This window comes from Ursus maritimus, unplaced genomic scaffold (genome assembly GCF_017311325.1).
Source record: "Ursus maritimus isolate PB19 unplaced genomic scaffold, ASM1731132v1 scaffold_19, whole genome shotgun sequence".
In the NCBI taxonomy this organism is placed as follows: domain Eukaryota; kingdom Metazoa; phylum Chordata; class Mammalia; order Carnivora; family Ursidae; genus Ursus; species Ursus maritimus.
The window spans coordinates 52,469,903-52,485,182 of NW_024424341.1; the positions used below are offsets into that span (position 1 = coordinate 52,469,903).

Sequence of the window (15,280 nt, forward strand, 5' to 3'; positions counted from 1 at the left end):
GGGGGGGGGGTCCCTTGAGGCTGCATGGAGCCTGGCTCAGAATAAGTCCTCCCAGAATGCACCGTGAATGCATGAATGAATGAGCGAGTGTGTGTATGAACGAGAGGGGGAGGCATCTTTAGGGGAAGAATGTTGACAGACTGTGCCCCCGGGTGGGGCTACCCTGACGGCAGGGACCCCGGCGGCCAAGAGCTGTGGGCGGGAGGGTGGCAGTCTGAGGCTGGAGCCCTCATGCCCCCACCCCGTCTTGCCATCAGGTTTCTGCCATTACTACCTGCCCGAGGAGCAGTTCCCCAAGGGCTTTGCCTTCGACTGCGACGATGTGAACTTCACCACAGACAACCTCTGCTTCGTCGGCCTCATGTCCATGATCGACCCGCCCCGGGCGGCCGTCCCCGACGCCGTGGGCAAGTGCCGTAGCGCCGGCATCAAGGTGTGGCCCGGGGCAGCGGGGGAGGCGGGGTCGGGGGCCCCCGGGGGGGCCAGCGGTGAGGCTGGACCACCCCAAACAATGCCCACAGGTCATCATGGTCACGGGTGATCACCCCATCACGGCAAAGGCCATCGCCAAGGGTGTGGGCATCATCTCCGAGGGCAACGAGACAGTGGAGGACATCGCTGCCCGGCTCAACATTCCCGTCAGCCAGGTCAACCCCCGGTGAGCCGCCCCCCCCCCGCCCCAGCCTCCCTCCAGGACGGCCTGTCCCCCTTCCTCTGGCTCTCAGCACCTGGGCCCCACGCCCCCTCCATGTGTGAAAACGGGCAGCGTGGGGCAGGTCTGCATCTGAGCCTCGCTGCTCACGAGCCGTGTGACCCTGGGCAAGTCACTTACACTTCCTGAGCCTCGATTTCAGAGCCCGGCCCTCCTGTCCCTCCTGTTTGTGGGTTCGGCCTGCCTGGCCGTCTGTCCATTTGTCCCCATGTGTCCTGACCAGCTCCCTGCTCTTCCCAGGGATGCCAAGGCCTGTGTGATCCATGGCACTGATCTTAAGGACTTCACCTCGGAGCAAATCGACGAGATCCTGCAGAACCACACGGAGATCGTCTTCGCCCGCACGTCCCCCCAGCAGAAGCTCATTATTGTGGAAGGCTGTCAGAGACAGGTGTGCTTGGGCTGAGGCCCCTCGCAGGAGGGGGCTGGGGCCAGGCCTCTGGGCGTCCTCCTCACCCCCTCTCCCTCCAGGGAGCCATCGTGGCTGTGACCGGGGATGGCGTGAACGACTCCCCCGCCCTGAAGAAGGCAGACATCGGGGTGGCCATGGGCATTGCCGGCTCGGACGTGTCCAAGCAGGCAGCGGACATGATTCTGCTGGATGACAACTTTGCCTCCATCGTCACGGGTGTGGAGGAGGGTGAGTTGGCTGGGGAGGTCCTGGAGACTGGGGTTCCTGCAGGAGGCCCTGAGAAGTGCTGGAGGCACCGGCCAGGGCTGTGGCGGAATGCGCAGTAGGGAGATAACCAGAATCATTCCGAGCCCTGGGTGGAGTCTGAAGCCCGTCTTTTCCAGTCTTCCTCCCCCACAATGGGGTTGGGGGCTCCCTGGGGACAGGGCTGAGCTGATGCCCTTCTGGGGCCCAGCCTCGCCCACTGTAGGGCGGTCTGGCCGGCAAGGCAGACGTAGAAAGCATTTTGAAAACGCCTGTGAGTGAGACCACGGGGAAGCCGAGGGTCCTTCGGGAGCCCTGTGGAGGTCCCTCACCCAGCCTGGGGTCAGGGCGGCAAGGAAGCTTCTAGAATGGACAGAATCACTCTACGGCATCCCAAGGGCCGAGCTGGAACGTACAGTGCCAAGAAAGGGAGCTGCGGACAGAGGAATGGAGCGTGCACAGGCCAGGCACTGGGAGGGAGCCCATGTGTAGGGCCGGGGACACCGAGCCCAGGCTGCAGAGCCGACGGGCACCACCGCCTCCTGATGGGCCTCGATGTGGCCACAGATGGCACTTGTTCATATTTAATTTCATTCTGATCATCAAAGCAATTCCCGATAATTATAGGAAATGTAGACAAGCATTAAGAGGAAAATTGGAATCACCCAGAACCTCGCCATCCAGAAATAATCCCTATCCATGCTGTGATGCATTTCCTTCCAGTTCCTCTCTCTGTTGGAAATGTCCCCAGGGTAAAAAAAAAAATAATGCATGATAAAAGAGGATGCAAACGATAAAGCTGAGCCTGAAGTAACAAATTAAATGCTCTTATCCGTTGCCTCCTTTGTCCCAGAAGACATTGTGGTTAATCCGTTCTTCTTCCCCGAGACATCTGTGGTTTGCAGTGCACAGCCTTACGGATACACCGGTCACACCTTGCAGACAGGCTTCCCACCTGTATCGGGCTCCCACCTTGAGTCTCTTGCCTGGTGCTGGAGAGACAGTTTTGAGCAGAGCGGACACTGTCCCTCCCCTACAGGGGCAGCTTTAGACAAGTTCACAAACACAACATGACAAACATAGTTGTAAATGGTGGCAGGTGCTAGGAAGCCAACAAGTAGGATGCCATGGTAGGTAATAACCGTGGTCCTACCCAGATAAGGGTGGGCAAGGCAGGCCTCTCGGAGGTGGGGGGGGGACCCACCAAGTTTAACTTCCAGGAGAGGAAATTCCAGGCATACCGCAGAGCAAAGAGCATCGTGAACCCCCACGTCCCCATCCCCCAGCACCATTACCGCGCGGGGCCCATCGTGTTTGTCTCAACACAAACACTGGATTGTGTTGAAGCACATTTCAGTCATTTCCTCCGTCAGTACCGGGAGTTTGTGGAAGGCAGAGCGTGCACGGCAGGAATAGGAAAGAGGGGGTCTTACTTTTACACCAAGGCGATCAGAGCATTCCTATCACTGTGCAGCCCCCCTTTCTGTTCCACATGAATGACGTATCTTGTTGCTTGTGCCTCTCAGCGCACCTGGGACGGGGGGGGGGGGCGCTGCTGGCTGGGTTAATCTTTAGCTTCTTTTATTTTTTTTATTTTAAAGATTTTATTTATTTATTTGAGAGAGAGAGAGAGAACTCACGAGAGGGGGGAGGGTCAGAGGGAGAAGCAGACTCCCCACTGAGCAGGGAGCCCGATGCGGGACTCAGTCCCAGGACCCCGGGATCGTGACCTGAGCCAAAGGCAGACGCTTCACCGACTGAGCCCCCCCAGGCGCCCCCAGCGTCTTTTTATTCTATACACACTGGACTGATTGAGTTTGTATTGAGATATGACAGGCATACAGTAAGCTGGGCAGCTTGATGAATTTTTACACGCGTACACACCCATGTGACCACCAGACCCCGACCAAGATAAAGAACATTTCCAGCCCTGTTAGGGTTTCATCAGGTTCCCTCCAGCCCATAGCTCCCCTCCCAGAAATAAGCCGTACCCTGACTTTTAGCACGAGGCAGTAGTTCCGAACCTCACACGGAGTCATGCAATATGAGCCCTTTTGTGTCTAGCTTTTTTCGCTCGAAATAACATCTGTGAAATTCATCCGTGGAGTTGGGTGTGTCAATTGCTCGTTCCCTTTTCTTGCTGAGGGGTATTCTGCTGTATGGAGGGACCGTAGTTCATTTATCCACTCCCATGCCGATGGGCATTGCGGTCGGTTCTGTGTTTCGGCGAGGGGGACTAACGCTATGGTGAACCTTCTCGTACTCGCTCTTCGGTGGACATGAACACTCCTTCAAATCTAGGAGTGGGATTACCGGGTCAATAGAGTAGGGGGCTGTTTAACTTTAATACGAACTGCCAGTCTTCCCAAATGGCTATATTTCAAGAACGTTTGAATGGGGTGCCCTGGTTGGATGTTTGTGTGGGAAGGTGGGCAGGTGGGAGGGTGGATTGGAAAGGACTCTGGGACAGGGCAGGGAAGGGGCGGGGGCCTGGATGCCCGATGCCCGCGATCTGAGACTGCCCCTGCCCCAGGCCGCCTGATCTTCGACAACTTGAAGAAATCCATCGCCTACACCCTGACCAGCAACATCCCTGAGATCACGCCCTTCTTGCTATTCATTATGGCCAACATCCCACTGCCTCTGGGCACCATCACCATCCTCTGCATCGACCTGGGCACTGACATGGTGAGCCCCCGCCACCCTCTGGGCCCTAGGAGGGGAGGGTCCCCTACTTCCAGCTCACGTGGCCTCTCCTGCCCAGGTCCCTGCCATCTCATTGGCATACGAGGCTGCAGAGAGTGACATCATGAAGAGACAGCCCAGAAACCCCCGCACCGACAAACTGGTCAATGAGAGGCTCATCAGCATGGCCTATGGGCAGATTGGTGAGGACTCAGGGACCCCACCTCGTTTGTGGCTGGATGCCCAGTGCCTGGCCCATAGTGGGCACTCTGGAACCTTGTGTTGGATGAGTGGGGTGAAAGCAGGATTTGGTCCTGGAGGTTTGGGAGGAGAGACTTGCAGATGGGTGGTGCTCTCCAAGGCAGGGCCAGTACAGGTGGAGGACAGGCCTGGGGGTGCCTCTGGGGAGCACATGGGACACCAAGCGGCAGATCAGGGTTGGCCCCGGGCTGGCCACTGCAGAGCCCACTGCCCCACCTGCCTCCATGGTGGGAAAGACAAGATCAACCTGTGAGTGCTCTGTGGGCAGGAGTGAACCCCATCCCTTCCCACCTCCTTCTGAACCTGCTGCTGGAGGTGCCTGTGCGGGGTCTTGGAGGTGCTGAGCTCCTCCTTGCTGGGAATGTTCCAGAAAGCAGAGGCTTCATGGTGGTGGTCAGAGGCCCAGGGAGATCATTCCTGCCTGGGGGAGCCTTCAGACTGAAACCTGGGGGTTCCCAGGGACTCCCTGATGTTTAGGTGGCCTGGGTCAGGTGGGAGAGACCCTCCAGGGGAGTCCCTTCCCTGAGGCTCCTGTCCCAGGTGGCCCATGGCAGGTGCTCACGCTCGGGCCCGGGTTCTGACGTAGCCTCCCCACCATCTCCCAGTGGGAGTCTCACAGGGCCTCCGAGGTGCCCCGGGCTGCCTGCCGGCCCCAACCTGAGCCTTTTCTCATCTCCTCCCCACCCCCCAGGAATGATCCAGGCTCTCGGTGGCTTCTTTTCCTACTTTGTGATCCTGGCAGAAAATGGTTTCTTACCCAGCAACCTGGTGGGCATCCGGCTGAACTGGGACGACCGCACCGTCAATGACCTGGAGGACAGTTACGGGCAGCAGTGGGTGAGTGGGCGGGCCCTGCAGCATTGGGTGGGGGGCTCCTAGTCAGCGCCCCTGCCCACAGCAGGGAGGAGCCCCCATCCGCTGTCCCAGCCTGAGGGGGGTGCTTCCTAAGACGGCCCCTCAGCCCCAGGGGCCCCATCGAGACCTCTGCCCGGGGCTCAGGCTTCCTGGCGCTCTTGGCCCAGCCCACCGAGGTGCTCCCGACCTCTGTCCGTGGTCTGCCCCACCAGCCACAGAAGGGAGTCCCCCCCTCGGGACAGAGTCCCTGCCTGCTCTGGGGCCGGTGCAGGGGCCGCAGGGGTGGGGCATGAGGGTCCCCAGAAGGGGCTGGGCTGCAGGTGTGCTGACTGCCGCCCTGCACGCTTCTCCTCGCTCCTGCAGACCTACGAGCAGAGGAAGGTGGTGGAGTTCACGTGCCACACGGCCTTCTTCGTGAGCATCGTGGTCGTGCAGTGGGCCGACTTGATCATCTGCAAGACCCGGAGGAACTCGGTCTTCCAGCAGGGCATGAAGTGAGGGCCGGCGGCACGAGGCTCTGTTCTGTCCCTCCCCGCGTGCGCCACATGTCAGTCTTTGCCCCTGAGGGTCCCATCTATTGTGGATTCTCTCCGTCTGTCTCTCTGTCTGTGTTGGGGGGGGGTGGGAGTGTCACTTGGGGTCCCCTTCCCCGCCTGTCTGTGTGTTGCTGTCTCTGTCTGTCTGCCTTTCTCCTTCTGTTCCCATCTCTCTGTCTCCCTGTTCGTCCCTCTGTCTGCGTGCCTCCGGGCTGTCTGTCTCCGTCCACCTCTGGGTCTGCCTGTCTCTGTGGGGCTGGGGGCCGGGTCAGGTCCTGAGTTCCCGCCTGCCTGTGCCTCCAGGAACAAGATCCTGATCTTCGGGCTGTTTGAGGAGACGGCGCTCGCTGCCTTCCTGTCCTATTGCCCTGGCATGGACGTGGCTCTCCGCATGTACCCTCTCAAGTGAGTGCCCCTCGCCCTCCGCCTCCTGCTCCCAGACCCTCCGAGGAGCCTTCCCCGTGGGACAGCCTCCCAGGCCCCACGTGGGTCTCAAGCCCCACCTCTCCTGCTGTCTCTTTGGGCGCCCCCCATCACAGGCCCTGTTCTTCCCCCCCCCAAAGATTATCTTTAAGTGATCTCTGCACCCAGTGTGGGGCTCAAACTCACAATCCTGAGATCGAGAGCCACCCACTCCACCAACTGGGTTCTGATCCCGCTGAGCCCTCCCCAGGGTGGGGGGGGCTGTGCTTTCAGGGGGGCCACTTGGCAGGCCCCAGCCTGCAGCCTGGGCCAGGGCGCCCCTTGCATGTGGGCACAGAGGGCAAGGGAGAATCCCCCCCAGGGTGGCCCTCCTGTTCTCCTGCTTCTGTGTCCCCTGGGACGGACCCATCACCAACGCTCTCTTGCTCTCTGTCTCTGCAGGCCCAGCTGGTGGTTCTGTGCCTTCCCTTACAGTTTCCTCATCTTCGTCTACGACGAGATCCGCAAACTCATCCTGCGCAGGAACCCCGGGGGTGAGGGGGCTCCCGGGGTGGAGGGCGAGGCTGGGGGGCAGGGGCGCAGGGGGAGGGGCGGCGGGCAGAGCACTGTGCTGACCTCTCTGTCTCCCCCACGTCCCTTCTTCTCTCTTCCTGGCTCTTCGGTCCCCCTCCTCTCTGTCTCTGTCTCATGCCCTTCTCCATGTCTCTCTCTCTCTTTCTTTCTTTGTCTCCAGGTTGGGTGGAGAAGGAAACCTACTACTGACCTCACCCCCCCACATCGCCCATCTCTTCCCTGCCCCCCAAGCCCAGGACAACCCTCACCAGTCCCCCCATTTTGTATTCTGGGGGAGGGGCCCTCTCTCCCCATGGCCCCACCTTGGCCCCTGCCCCCTCAATTTATCTCCTGCCTCCCCACCTCCCCCCTCTGGCTGGCTTCTCTCTCCAACCTTCCCCCAGACCCCCTCTCCCCCTCTCTCTTTTCTGTGTCACTGTTCCTCTCCCTCTCCTCACCCCTTCCTCCCGGCCCCCTCTGCGCCCCCTCCCTGGGCTCTTTTTTACTCCCCCTCACCCCCGGCTGATGCCATCTCTGGTTCTGGACAATTATCAAATATATCAGTGGGGAGAGAGAAGCGCGTGTGTGTCGTGCTTGCTTTCTGGTCCCGGGGGTGGGGGGGTGGGGGGGTCGTGTCCCCGGTGCTGGCTCCCATGGCCGGGTGATCCACACAACCCCAGGAGCCATGGGATCAGAGTCACCGGGTCATGGGGTGTTAGACCCAACCAAGGTTACAGTGAGAGCAGCTTCAAATCACCAGGCAGTGGGATTATGGAGTCAGAACAGGGAAGAGGCAGGAAGTCAGACTGGGAATCCTCTCCTATTGGAGGAGGAAGGGGAAGGGGGGACAATGCTGGTGACAATGATGACAACAATGGTGATGATGGTGATTCCCTGAGTGCCCGGTCTGTGCTCTGCCCTCTTGTGCCTCAGCTCATTCAGTCCTCACAAGCTGTGAGGCACAGAGAGGGAAAGTGACCTGGTCAAGGCCACACAGCCAAGAAGTGACAAATCTGGGATCTGAACCTCAGGTGTCCAACCTCTAAGTATGCGCTATTCTCTCGCTCTTTTTATTGAGATGAACTTTCAGTGAAGTGCAAAAATCTTAAGGGCACAGCTCAAGGATTTTTAAAATGACATTGCGGGGCGCCCAGGTGGCTCAGTCAATCAAGCATCGGACTCTTGATCTCAGCTCAGGTCTTGATCTCGGGGTCATGAGTTTGAGCCCTGCATTGGGTTCCACGCTGGGTGCGGAGCCTACTTTTAAAAAAAAGAAAAAAAGAAAAAGAAAAAGAAAAGGATTGCGTTGCATAACCACCACCCAGATCAAGGTACGGAACATTTCCACCCGCCCAGAAAGTTCCTTCATGCCCCTCTCCAGTCAGCGCACCTCCTCCACCGGGGGCTGCCCTGATTTCTGTCATCATCCTTTAGTTGCACCTGTTCTTGGACTTTGTATAAATGAAATCTTACAAGTGTGTTGTCTCGCGTGTCCAGCTTGTGCTCGGCATGCCTGTGAGAGTCACCCACGTTGTCCCACGTGTCGGTCGCTTTGGGAGCTGCTAGAAATGGGACCATTCTAACAGTGTCTTCCAACGACACATGTCTGCATCTCTGTTGGGCTCATGCTTAGGAAAGAGATTGGTGATCGTGGCACGGATTGTGTTTAATAGAAACGGCCACACTCTTTCCAGAACTCGGGGATCATTCGGCATTCCCTCCAGGTATTGTTAATCGTTTGACTTCCAGCCATTCTGGTTGGGCAGCAGCACCCCTTGGCTCGAGGGGTCCACTGACAGAGCCCAGAGATGTGAGTGCGAGTGTGTGCACACGCCCACCACACCCGACAACTACGTGGACCTACATTAGCGCATAATGGTCTTTTTTGGAAAAGCAAAAATCCTCTTTGGATTTCTTTCATTTAGCGAAAATGGGTGCTAATGTAGGTCTTCCGTAAAAGTGAAGTGGCATCACATGAATTTCTGGAAAGTGGGGGATACTCTTCACTTTACACCATTTTGGCTTATGAAATGTTTCATAGGAACGCTCCGTTTTGGATCCTAGGGGCAACCTGTACCCCCATAGACAGCTGAGGCCCAAAGACAGCAGGGAATTCCCTGAAGTCACACAGCAGGGATAGAAGCCAGGTTTCTGATTGTCTGCGCTGAGGTCCTCCTACATTTCCAGCTCTACCTCCTCTAGGGATCCAAGAGGCAGGAAGGAGGCCTCATGGGGCGCCGGGGTGGCTCAGTCATTAGGCGTCTGCCTTCAGCTCGGGTTGTGATCTCAGCATTCTGGGATCAAGCCCCTCATTGGGCTCCCTGCTCGGTGGGAAGCCTGCTTCTCCCTCTCCCACTCCCCCTGCTGGTGTTCCCTCTCTCACTGCCTCTCTCTCTCTGTGAAATAAAGAAATAAAATCTTAAAAAAAAAGGGGGGGGGGAGAAAAAGAAAAAAAAAAAAGGAAGGAGGCCTCAGACTGGAGGGAGCACAGGGCCAGGGCCCCTCTCCCTGCCATCTCCCATCATCCCCCTGCCTCAAGGACCCTCCCATCTCTCCCACAGTCCCTATTTCAAGGGGCTCCTCTCCCGCATTGCCCCTATGCCACGGCCCCATCTCCTGAAATCCCCCTGATTCAAAGCTCCCACACCCCACTCAGAGGGCCGCTCCCCACATATCCTTGCTCTGGACTCCACTGTCCACAGCCCATGCTGTTCAACACTTCTTATAAAGAAACCCCACTGGCTCTCCTCACAAAAGCCAAACCCAAATTTCCCAAGGTTGGCTGTGGGAGGAGGTCTCCCACTCTCTGCTCCCCAAGATTCATCTCCCTCTCGGTGGCTCTTCTGCTCACCTCTGCTGCCCCCATTGCTTTGAACTCAGGTGCGGCTCCCGCATTAACGCTCTGGGCTAATCGTGCACTCACAGTCCTCCTTTGATTTCCTGAAACTAGCCAGACCACAGTGGGAAGCCTCAACAAGATTCTACTAAAGGCCTGCGGCTGACAAAGGGGAAATAAACAGTAACGAGCCAATCTGATCTTCAAAGTATGGCTCATTCCTCTTCAGCTTGGGACCTCCCCGACACAGGGGGCTTCCCTGTCTATTGCTCTACCAGCCCCATTGGCAGGGGCCGTCTCCCCCGGCTCATGGGAATGCCCTCCATCAGGCCTCAAAGCCCAAGCCAAAAGGGACGTGGGTCTCAGAAGACAGCTGGGGTTGACAGTAACCTGGCAATTCTACCTGGGTATTCTTCAGTCCCACCCAGCCCTGAAACTTCCGTCGCTGTAAGGGAGCCCAGGCTTCCCAATACTTCCACACACATTTCCTGAGGCTCTTCCGTGCACCCCTTTAGAACTCCGGCCATTTACCCACAACTCACTCAGGGGCCGGGGTGAAGACCGAGAGGGAGCCACGGCTGTGGGAACTAGGGAAAAGAAAGGCCCATGCCTCAGACACCAGCCACGCCTTGGGACATCCAAGGGGCCAGCAGCTCCTAATGTTACTGTGAAATTTAGGAAGGCAGGGGGCACCTGGCTGGCTCTGTTGGCAGAACATGGGACTCTTGATCTCAGGGTCATGAGTTCGAGCCCCACACTCGGTATGCAGCTTACTTAAAATAATTTATAAGAAGGTTTAACTCTAGATATAATCAAAACATTCATGATAATGTAGTGGCAATAACATCAACTACCATTTATTGGAATGTACCAAGTAACAAGACTTGCGAGCACTGTACATGGGCCATTTAACCGAATCATTTTAACCCCATGAGTGAGTGTGGCACTCTCAGGATCTCCACTGTCCCAATAATGACACTGAGGTTGGGGAGGTCATCACAGCCTAGATTTTCATCTCTGACTCCAGAATCCCAGCTTTTTCAGTTGTAACAACTCCCCTCTTTCAAAAATTCTCAAACCTGGGGGCGCCTGAGTGGCCCAGTCTGTTAAGCGTCTGATTCTTGATTTCAACTCAGATCATGATCTCGGGGGTCCTGAGATGGAGCCCTGCATGGGGCTCTGCACTGGGCAGAGCCTGCTTCAGATTCTCTTTTTCTCTCTCCCTCTGCCCCCCCCCAATAAATAAATAAATAAATAAATAAATAAATAAATAAATTCTCAACCCTTTCCCACCTCTCTTCTTATGGGGGGGTGCTGGTATCCCAACGTCCCTAGTCATCCCTGGGAGCTCAAGGGTTGTTGGGGGAGCTTTGCTCTCCACCTCAGATACCCCCTCCAGCAACCATGGCCCCGTCACTAGTCTCTGCCTCCAGAAAGGAATAGATTCCCACGAATGATGCACAGTCTCGCCATTCAAAATGCGGTCCATGGACCAGCAGCATCTAGGAACTTGTTAGGGGGCGCCTGGGTGGCGCAGTCATTAAGCGACTGCCTTCGGCTCAGGGCGTGATGCGGTAGTCCTGGGATAGAGCCCCACATCAGGCTCCTCCGCTAGGAGCCTGCTTCTTCCTCTCCCACTCCCCCTGCTTGTATTCCCTCTCTCGCTGGCTGTCTCTCTTTCTCTGTCAAATAAATAAATAAAATCTTAAAAAAAAAAAAAAAAGGAACTTGTTAGAAACGCAGATTAATGGGCCCCACCCCGGATCTGCGGAGTCATTATATCTGAGTAGTTTTATCGAGCCCTAGTTTTTTATGCACCCTGGAGTCAGGACGACAGTTCTCCACGAGCCCCATTGTACCCTGCAGGGAAGGGAGTACACGACGCCTGCTTCGACCTTTAGATCTCCCATGACACCCCGAGTCCAGACTAGCCACGTTCCCCGACACCACACGCCCCGCTTCTGAAACTACAATTCCCACAATACCCAGAGGCGCTTAGCGTCGCTTTACGCGACTGCGTCTCCCAAGGTGTTAGGCGAGCCAGACCCTCCCTAACATCCTGAGGACTACAACTCCCACAGTGCTCGGCGGCAGAACCGCAGCCCCCGGCCGATCCCGAACGCCGCCACGTCGGCTCCGCTGGGTGGGGCCGGGCTCGGGCGGGGCTGCCGGGGTCTGTAGGGCCCCGGGCTCGTTACAGCGGTTCTACCCCTCAGGACGGAGACATGGCGGCAGAGAAGGACCAGCAGAAGGATGCCGAGCCGGAAGGCCTGAGCGCCACGTGAGCAAGCCGGCTCTAGCCGCCCCCCCCGACCGAAACCGGGGAGCACTGGCCCTCCGCCCCCTACTCCTTCGGGTCCCAGGAATCCGGGCCCCAGACACTGGAGTCAGGACCCCTGGTCTCCAATTCGAGGACTCTGCAGTCTGGACCCTCCGCCCCGTCCTGCTCTGCGATTCAGGAGTCCTGGACCCTTCCCCCACTAGGGCCCCGGAGTCCAGTCCCCCTCGGCCCCCTTCTTGCTCGGGGGTGGGGGGTGGGGGTCCGGGCTCCATCCCGGTCTACCGCTGATCCGGGGCCGTCCACCAGGACCCTGCTGCCGAAACTGATCCCATCCGGCGCGGGCCGTGAGTGGCTGGAGCGGCGCCGCGCGACCATCCGGCCCTGGGGCTCCTTCGTGGACCAGCGGCGCTTCTCGCGGCCCCGCAATCTGGGCGAGCTGTGCCAGCGCCTCGTACGCAACGTGGAGTACTACCAGAGCAACTATGTGTTCGTGTTCCTGGGCCTCATCCTGTACTGTGTGTGAGTGCCTTACCCGCTCCGCACTCTACCCCACCCGCCAGGCCGCGCCCCCACCGGAGAGCCCTGCCCCCACTAGTCGGCCCCGCCCCCACGGGACGGCTCCGCGGGACCTTTTCACCCAAGGGCCGGCCCCTACTGCCCCATCAGCCTGGCCGGGACACAGCGTGACCAGATGTGACCTGGTCTTGCCTGGCCTCAAGGACGTAGCCTGCTATCCATCGGCGTAGGCAGTCAGGGGCCCCCTGGCTGGCTCATTCCCAGCTCCCTGACCGGTGCCTCCCTACCCTTCTCCAGGGTGACGTCCCCCATGCTGCTGGTGGCTCTGGCTGTCTTCTTTGGCGCCTGTTACATCCTCTATCTGCGCACGTTGCAGTCCAAGTTTGTGCTTTTTGGTGAGAAATCCCCTGTCCAGACGGTTCCCTGATCCTTCAAATCCTGGTCTTGGAACGCAAGCCTTAGACCCCAAACCCCAGTCTGCCCAAGCATAGTTTACACTAGATCCCCCTAACTCGATCCATTAAAACCTCAGGCATCTGGTGATGCGCACACCCAGTCTCAGACCCTCCCAGTTGGTATTTCTCAAAGCTAAAGATACCCCAGAACCTACTCCTCACCTGTGTCCTGTCCTTTAAACCTACTTTTCCTCGCCTCCGTTCTCCCTCGTCTCTGCAGAAAGCATCAGTTGCAGGTACCCACACTGGACACCAGATGGCGACCTTACACTGGCCTAGATCTGTGCCCCTGTCCTTTCCCGCTTCCTGGGGTGGGGCCAGAAAGATCTTGGAACTATTCCAAGAGGGAAGCTGCGGTTTGTGGCTCCTGTGGCCCTAGGCACCACTGGGAGGAAAGAGGGGCCTGAGTCTCCACCCAGAGGAAGTTCAAGGTTCAGAGTGGCAATATGGAAGAGCTGGGATCAAACCGGAAGACCTAAGTCAGAGTCCTTCAGAGGCTTGCCCGTTCTGTCCGTGACAGGGGTGGGCTGGCATCTGAGGGGCATGCCAGGCAGGCACAGGGCATGGAGGGAGCGCCTGGAGCACAGCCACCAGGCATGCAGACCCGATCCTCCGGTCTGCCCCAAGAAGCCAGAAATCTGTATTACTTGTGAAATCACTCAGTTAATCCAACAGCCGCAAATCAGATTCTTGGGGAACATGGTGGAGACTCAAAAACGCATCCACAGATCGGACTTGGCCATTGGGTGGCCAGTTTGAGACCTCTGGTCTATGTGAGTGCAGATGGGAGGAGGAGAGCCATAGTTTGGGGGAGTGGGAGGCGGGGAGCTTCCTAGCAGAAGTGGGGCTGAAGGGCAGTGAGCATGGTTGGAGGGGGTGTTCTGGTAAGGAAGCTGCGCTCTGTTCGGGTGGGCGGTGGGAACATCAGAGAAGTAGCTGAGGCCAGGGCTTGGGGGGCCTTGGCATGAGGAGTTTGGACGATCCTGAGGCTCCTGGAGCTTGTGACCCCAGACTGTCGGTGGGGCGTCAGGGCTTACTCGGGGAGAGGGCATGAGTGTTAGAACAGCTGCCCCAATGCCATCTGCCCCCCAGGCCGAGAGGTAAGCCCAGCCCATCAGTATGCTCTGGCTGGGGGTGTCTCCTTTCCCTTCTTCTGGCTGGCCGGCGCGGGTTCTGCCGTCTTCTGGGTCCTGGGTGAGTATGGGCTCTGGGTGGGTGGCGGGGAGCAGGGGAGGGAGCATGGCCCTGACCTGTCCATCTCCCTGCAGGAGCCACCCTCGTGGTCATTGGCTCCCACGCCGCCTTCCACCAGACGGAGGCTGTGGACGGGGAAGAGCTGCAGATGGAGGCTGTGTGAGGCGTATGCGGCCCCTTGGGCCTCCTGAGTCAGCCACCTCGTCCCTGCTCGCCCCTGCCCCGCACGGCCCCGCAGGCCTGGCCAGAGGCCGCCTTCCCATCCCAAGCCTGGGGAGGGATTCCAGCCGTGGAAATAAAACTGTTACAGTGGTCAGTCAGCAGATACTCTCCCGGGGTCTTCTGTGGGCCTGGGCAGGGGCATGGGCAGACTGCAGAGACCAAGATAGAGGGGTCCTCTGGATGGGGGGAATTCAATGAGCAAGATAAATCACTAAAAAGGAGAGGATGGGGCATCTGGGTGGCTCAGCCAGTGAAGGGCCCGGCCCGACTCTTGATCTCAGCTCCGGTCTTCATCTCAGGGTCCTGAGTTCAAGCCCCGGGGTTGGGCTCCACACTGGGCATGGAGCCTACTTTAAATAAATAAAAATAAATAAGTAAGTAAACAAATAAATAAATACTTTAAAAAATACATGATAGGGGCGCCTGGGTGGCACAGCGGTTGAGCGTCTGCCTTCGGCTCAGGGCGTGATCCCAGCGTTATGGGATCGAGCCCCACATCAGGCTCCTCCACTATGAGCCTGCTTCTTCCTCTCCCACTCCCCCTGCTTGTGTTCCCTCTCTCGCTGGCTGTCTCTCTCTCTGTCAAATAAATAAATAAAATCTTAAAAAAAAATACATGATAGGATGGCAAATGGTGGTAAGTGCTGGGGGTGGGGGGAGAGTGAACTGGGGTACCCCAGACCACCCCCCGTGTTCAGTGATTTGCTAGAAGGTCTCAGTATCTGGTTGGGCCTACAGCTGTAGTTCATCATGAGAGGCTACGAAACAGAATCAGGGAAGGGAAAAGGCACATGGGGCAAAGTCAAGAGAAAGCCAGGCGCAAGCTTCCCAGGGGCCTCCCCCACCCTGGGCTCCATTCCTCCAGCGGTGAGTGTGGCGGCAGGTATGGGTGTCTGCCAGGGAGGCTCATGAGAGACTGGTGCCCGGGCTCTCTGCTGGGAGGTGGCCCCATAAGCACCCTCTGGCTAGCATGTAGGGAAATTCCAGACTCCCAGAAAGGAAGGCAGGTGTTCAGCATAAACAATGCCATTTGCACAAACAGTGTAGACACAGTGAGTCATTCTCATCGAGGACCGGGGAGAAGCCTTCTGGAATCC

The 15,280-nt window shown here is 57.8% G+C and overlaps 2 protein-coding genes across 2 annotated transcripts in view; both read left to right on the plus strand.

Annotated features, from left to right (window-relative positions):
- Window positions 1-7,022, plus strand: part of ATP1A3 (ATPase Na+/K+ transporting subunit alpha 3) — a 24,390-nt gene extending 17,368 nt beyond the window's left edge. The window contains exons 15-25 of the mRNA XM_040634419.1: window positions 258-433; window positions 522-658; window positions 953-1,103; window positions 1,184-1,352; window positions 3,901-4,055; window positions 4,132-4,255; window positions 5,005-5,150; window positions 5,532-5,662; window positions 6,008-6,109; window positions 6,569-6,660; window positions 6,861-7,022. Of these exons, the coding sequence (XP_040490353.1) occupies window positions 258-433; window positions 522-658; window positions 953-1,103; window positions 1,184-1,352; window positions 3,901-4,055; window positions 4,132-4,255; window positions 5,005-5,150; window positions 5,532-5,662; window positions 6,008-6,109; window positions 6,569-6,660; window positions 6,861-6,889 (1,412 nt within the window). The 3' untranslated portion in view covers window positions 6,890-7,022. The remainder of the gene's footprint in view (window positions 1-257; window positions 434-521; window positions 659-952; window positions 1,104-1,183; window positions 1,353-3,900; window positions 4,056-4,131; window positions 4,256-5,004; window positions 5,151-5,531; window positions 5,663-6,007; window positions 6,110-6,568; window positions 6,661-6,860) is intronic.
- A 4,394-nt stretch (window positions 7,023-11,416) lies between these two features.
- RABAC1 (Rab acceptor 1) lies at window positions 11,417-14,281 on the plus strand. The gene is made up of 5 exons (XM_008709694.2): window positions 11,417-11,796; window positions 12,103-12,315; window positions 12,610-12,707; window positions 13,860-13,961; window positions 14,036-14,281. Exons 1-5 carry the CDS (start codon window positions 11,741-11,743, stop codon window positions 14,122-14,124), a joined length of 558 nt encoding a protein of 185 aa, XP_008707916.1. The 5' UTR covers window positions 11,417-11,740; the 3' UTR covers window positions 14,125-14,281.
- Window positions 14,282-15,280: the final 999 nt, after the last annotated feature.

What these genes read in the sequence shown, in the direction of transcription:
- RABAC1 (XM_008709694.2), top strand. Translation starts at nt 11,741, where the DNA reads ATGGCGGCAGAGAAGGACCAGCAGAAGGATGCCGAGCCGGAAGGCCTG. An exon ending in CCGGAAGGCCTGAGCGCCAC is followed by an intron (nt 11,797 to 12,102) that starts GTGAGCAAGCCG and finishes GCCGTCCACCAG; the next exon opens with GACCCTGCTGCCGAAACTGA. An exon ending in GGCCTCATCCTGTACTGTGT is followed by an intron (nt 12,316 to 12,609) that starts GTGAGTGCCTTA and finishes ACCCTTCTCCAG; the next exon opens with GGTGACGTCCCCCATGCTGC.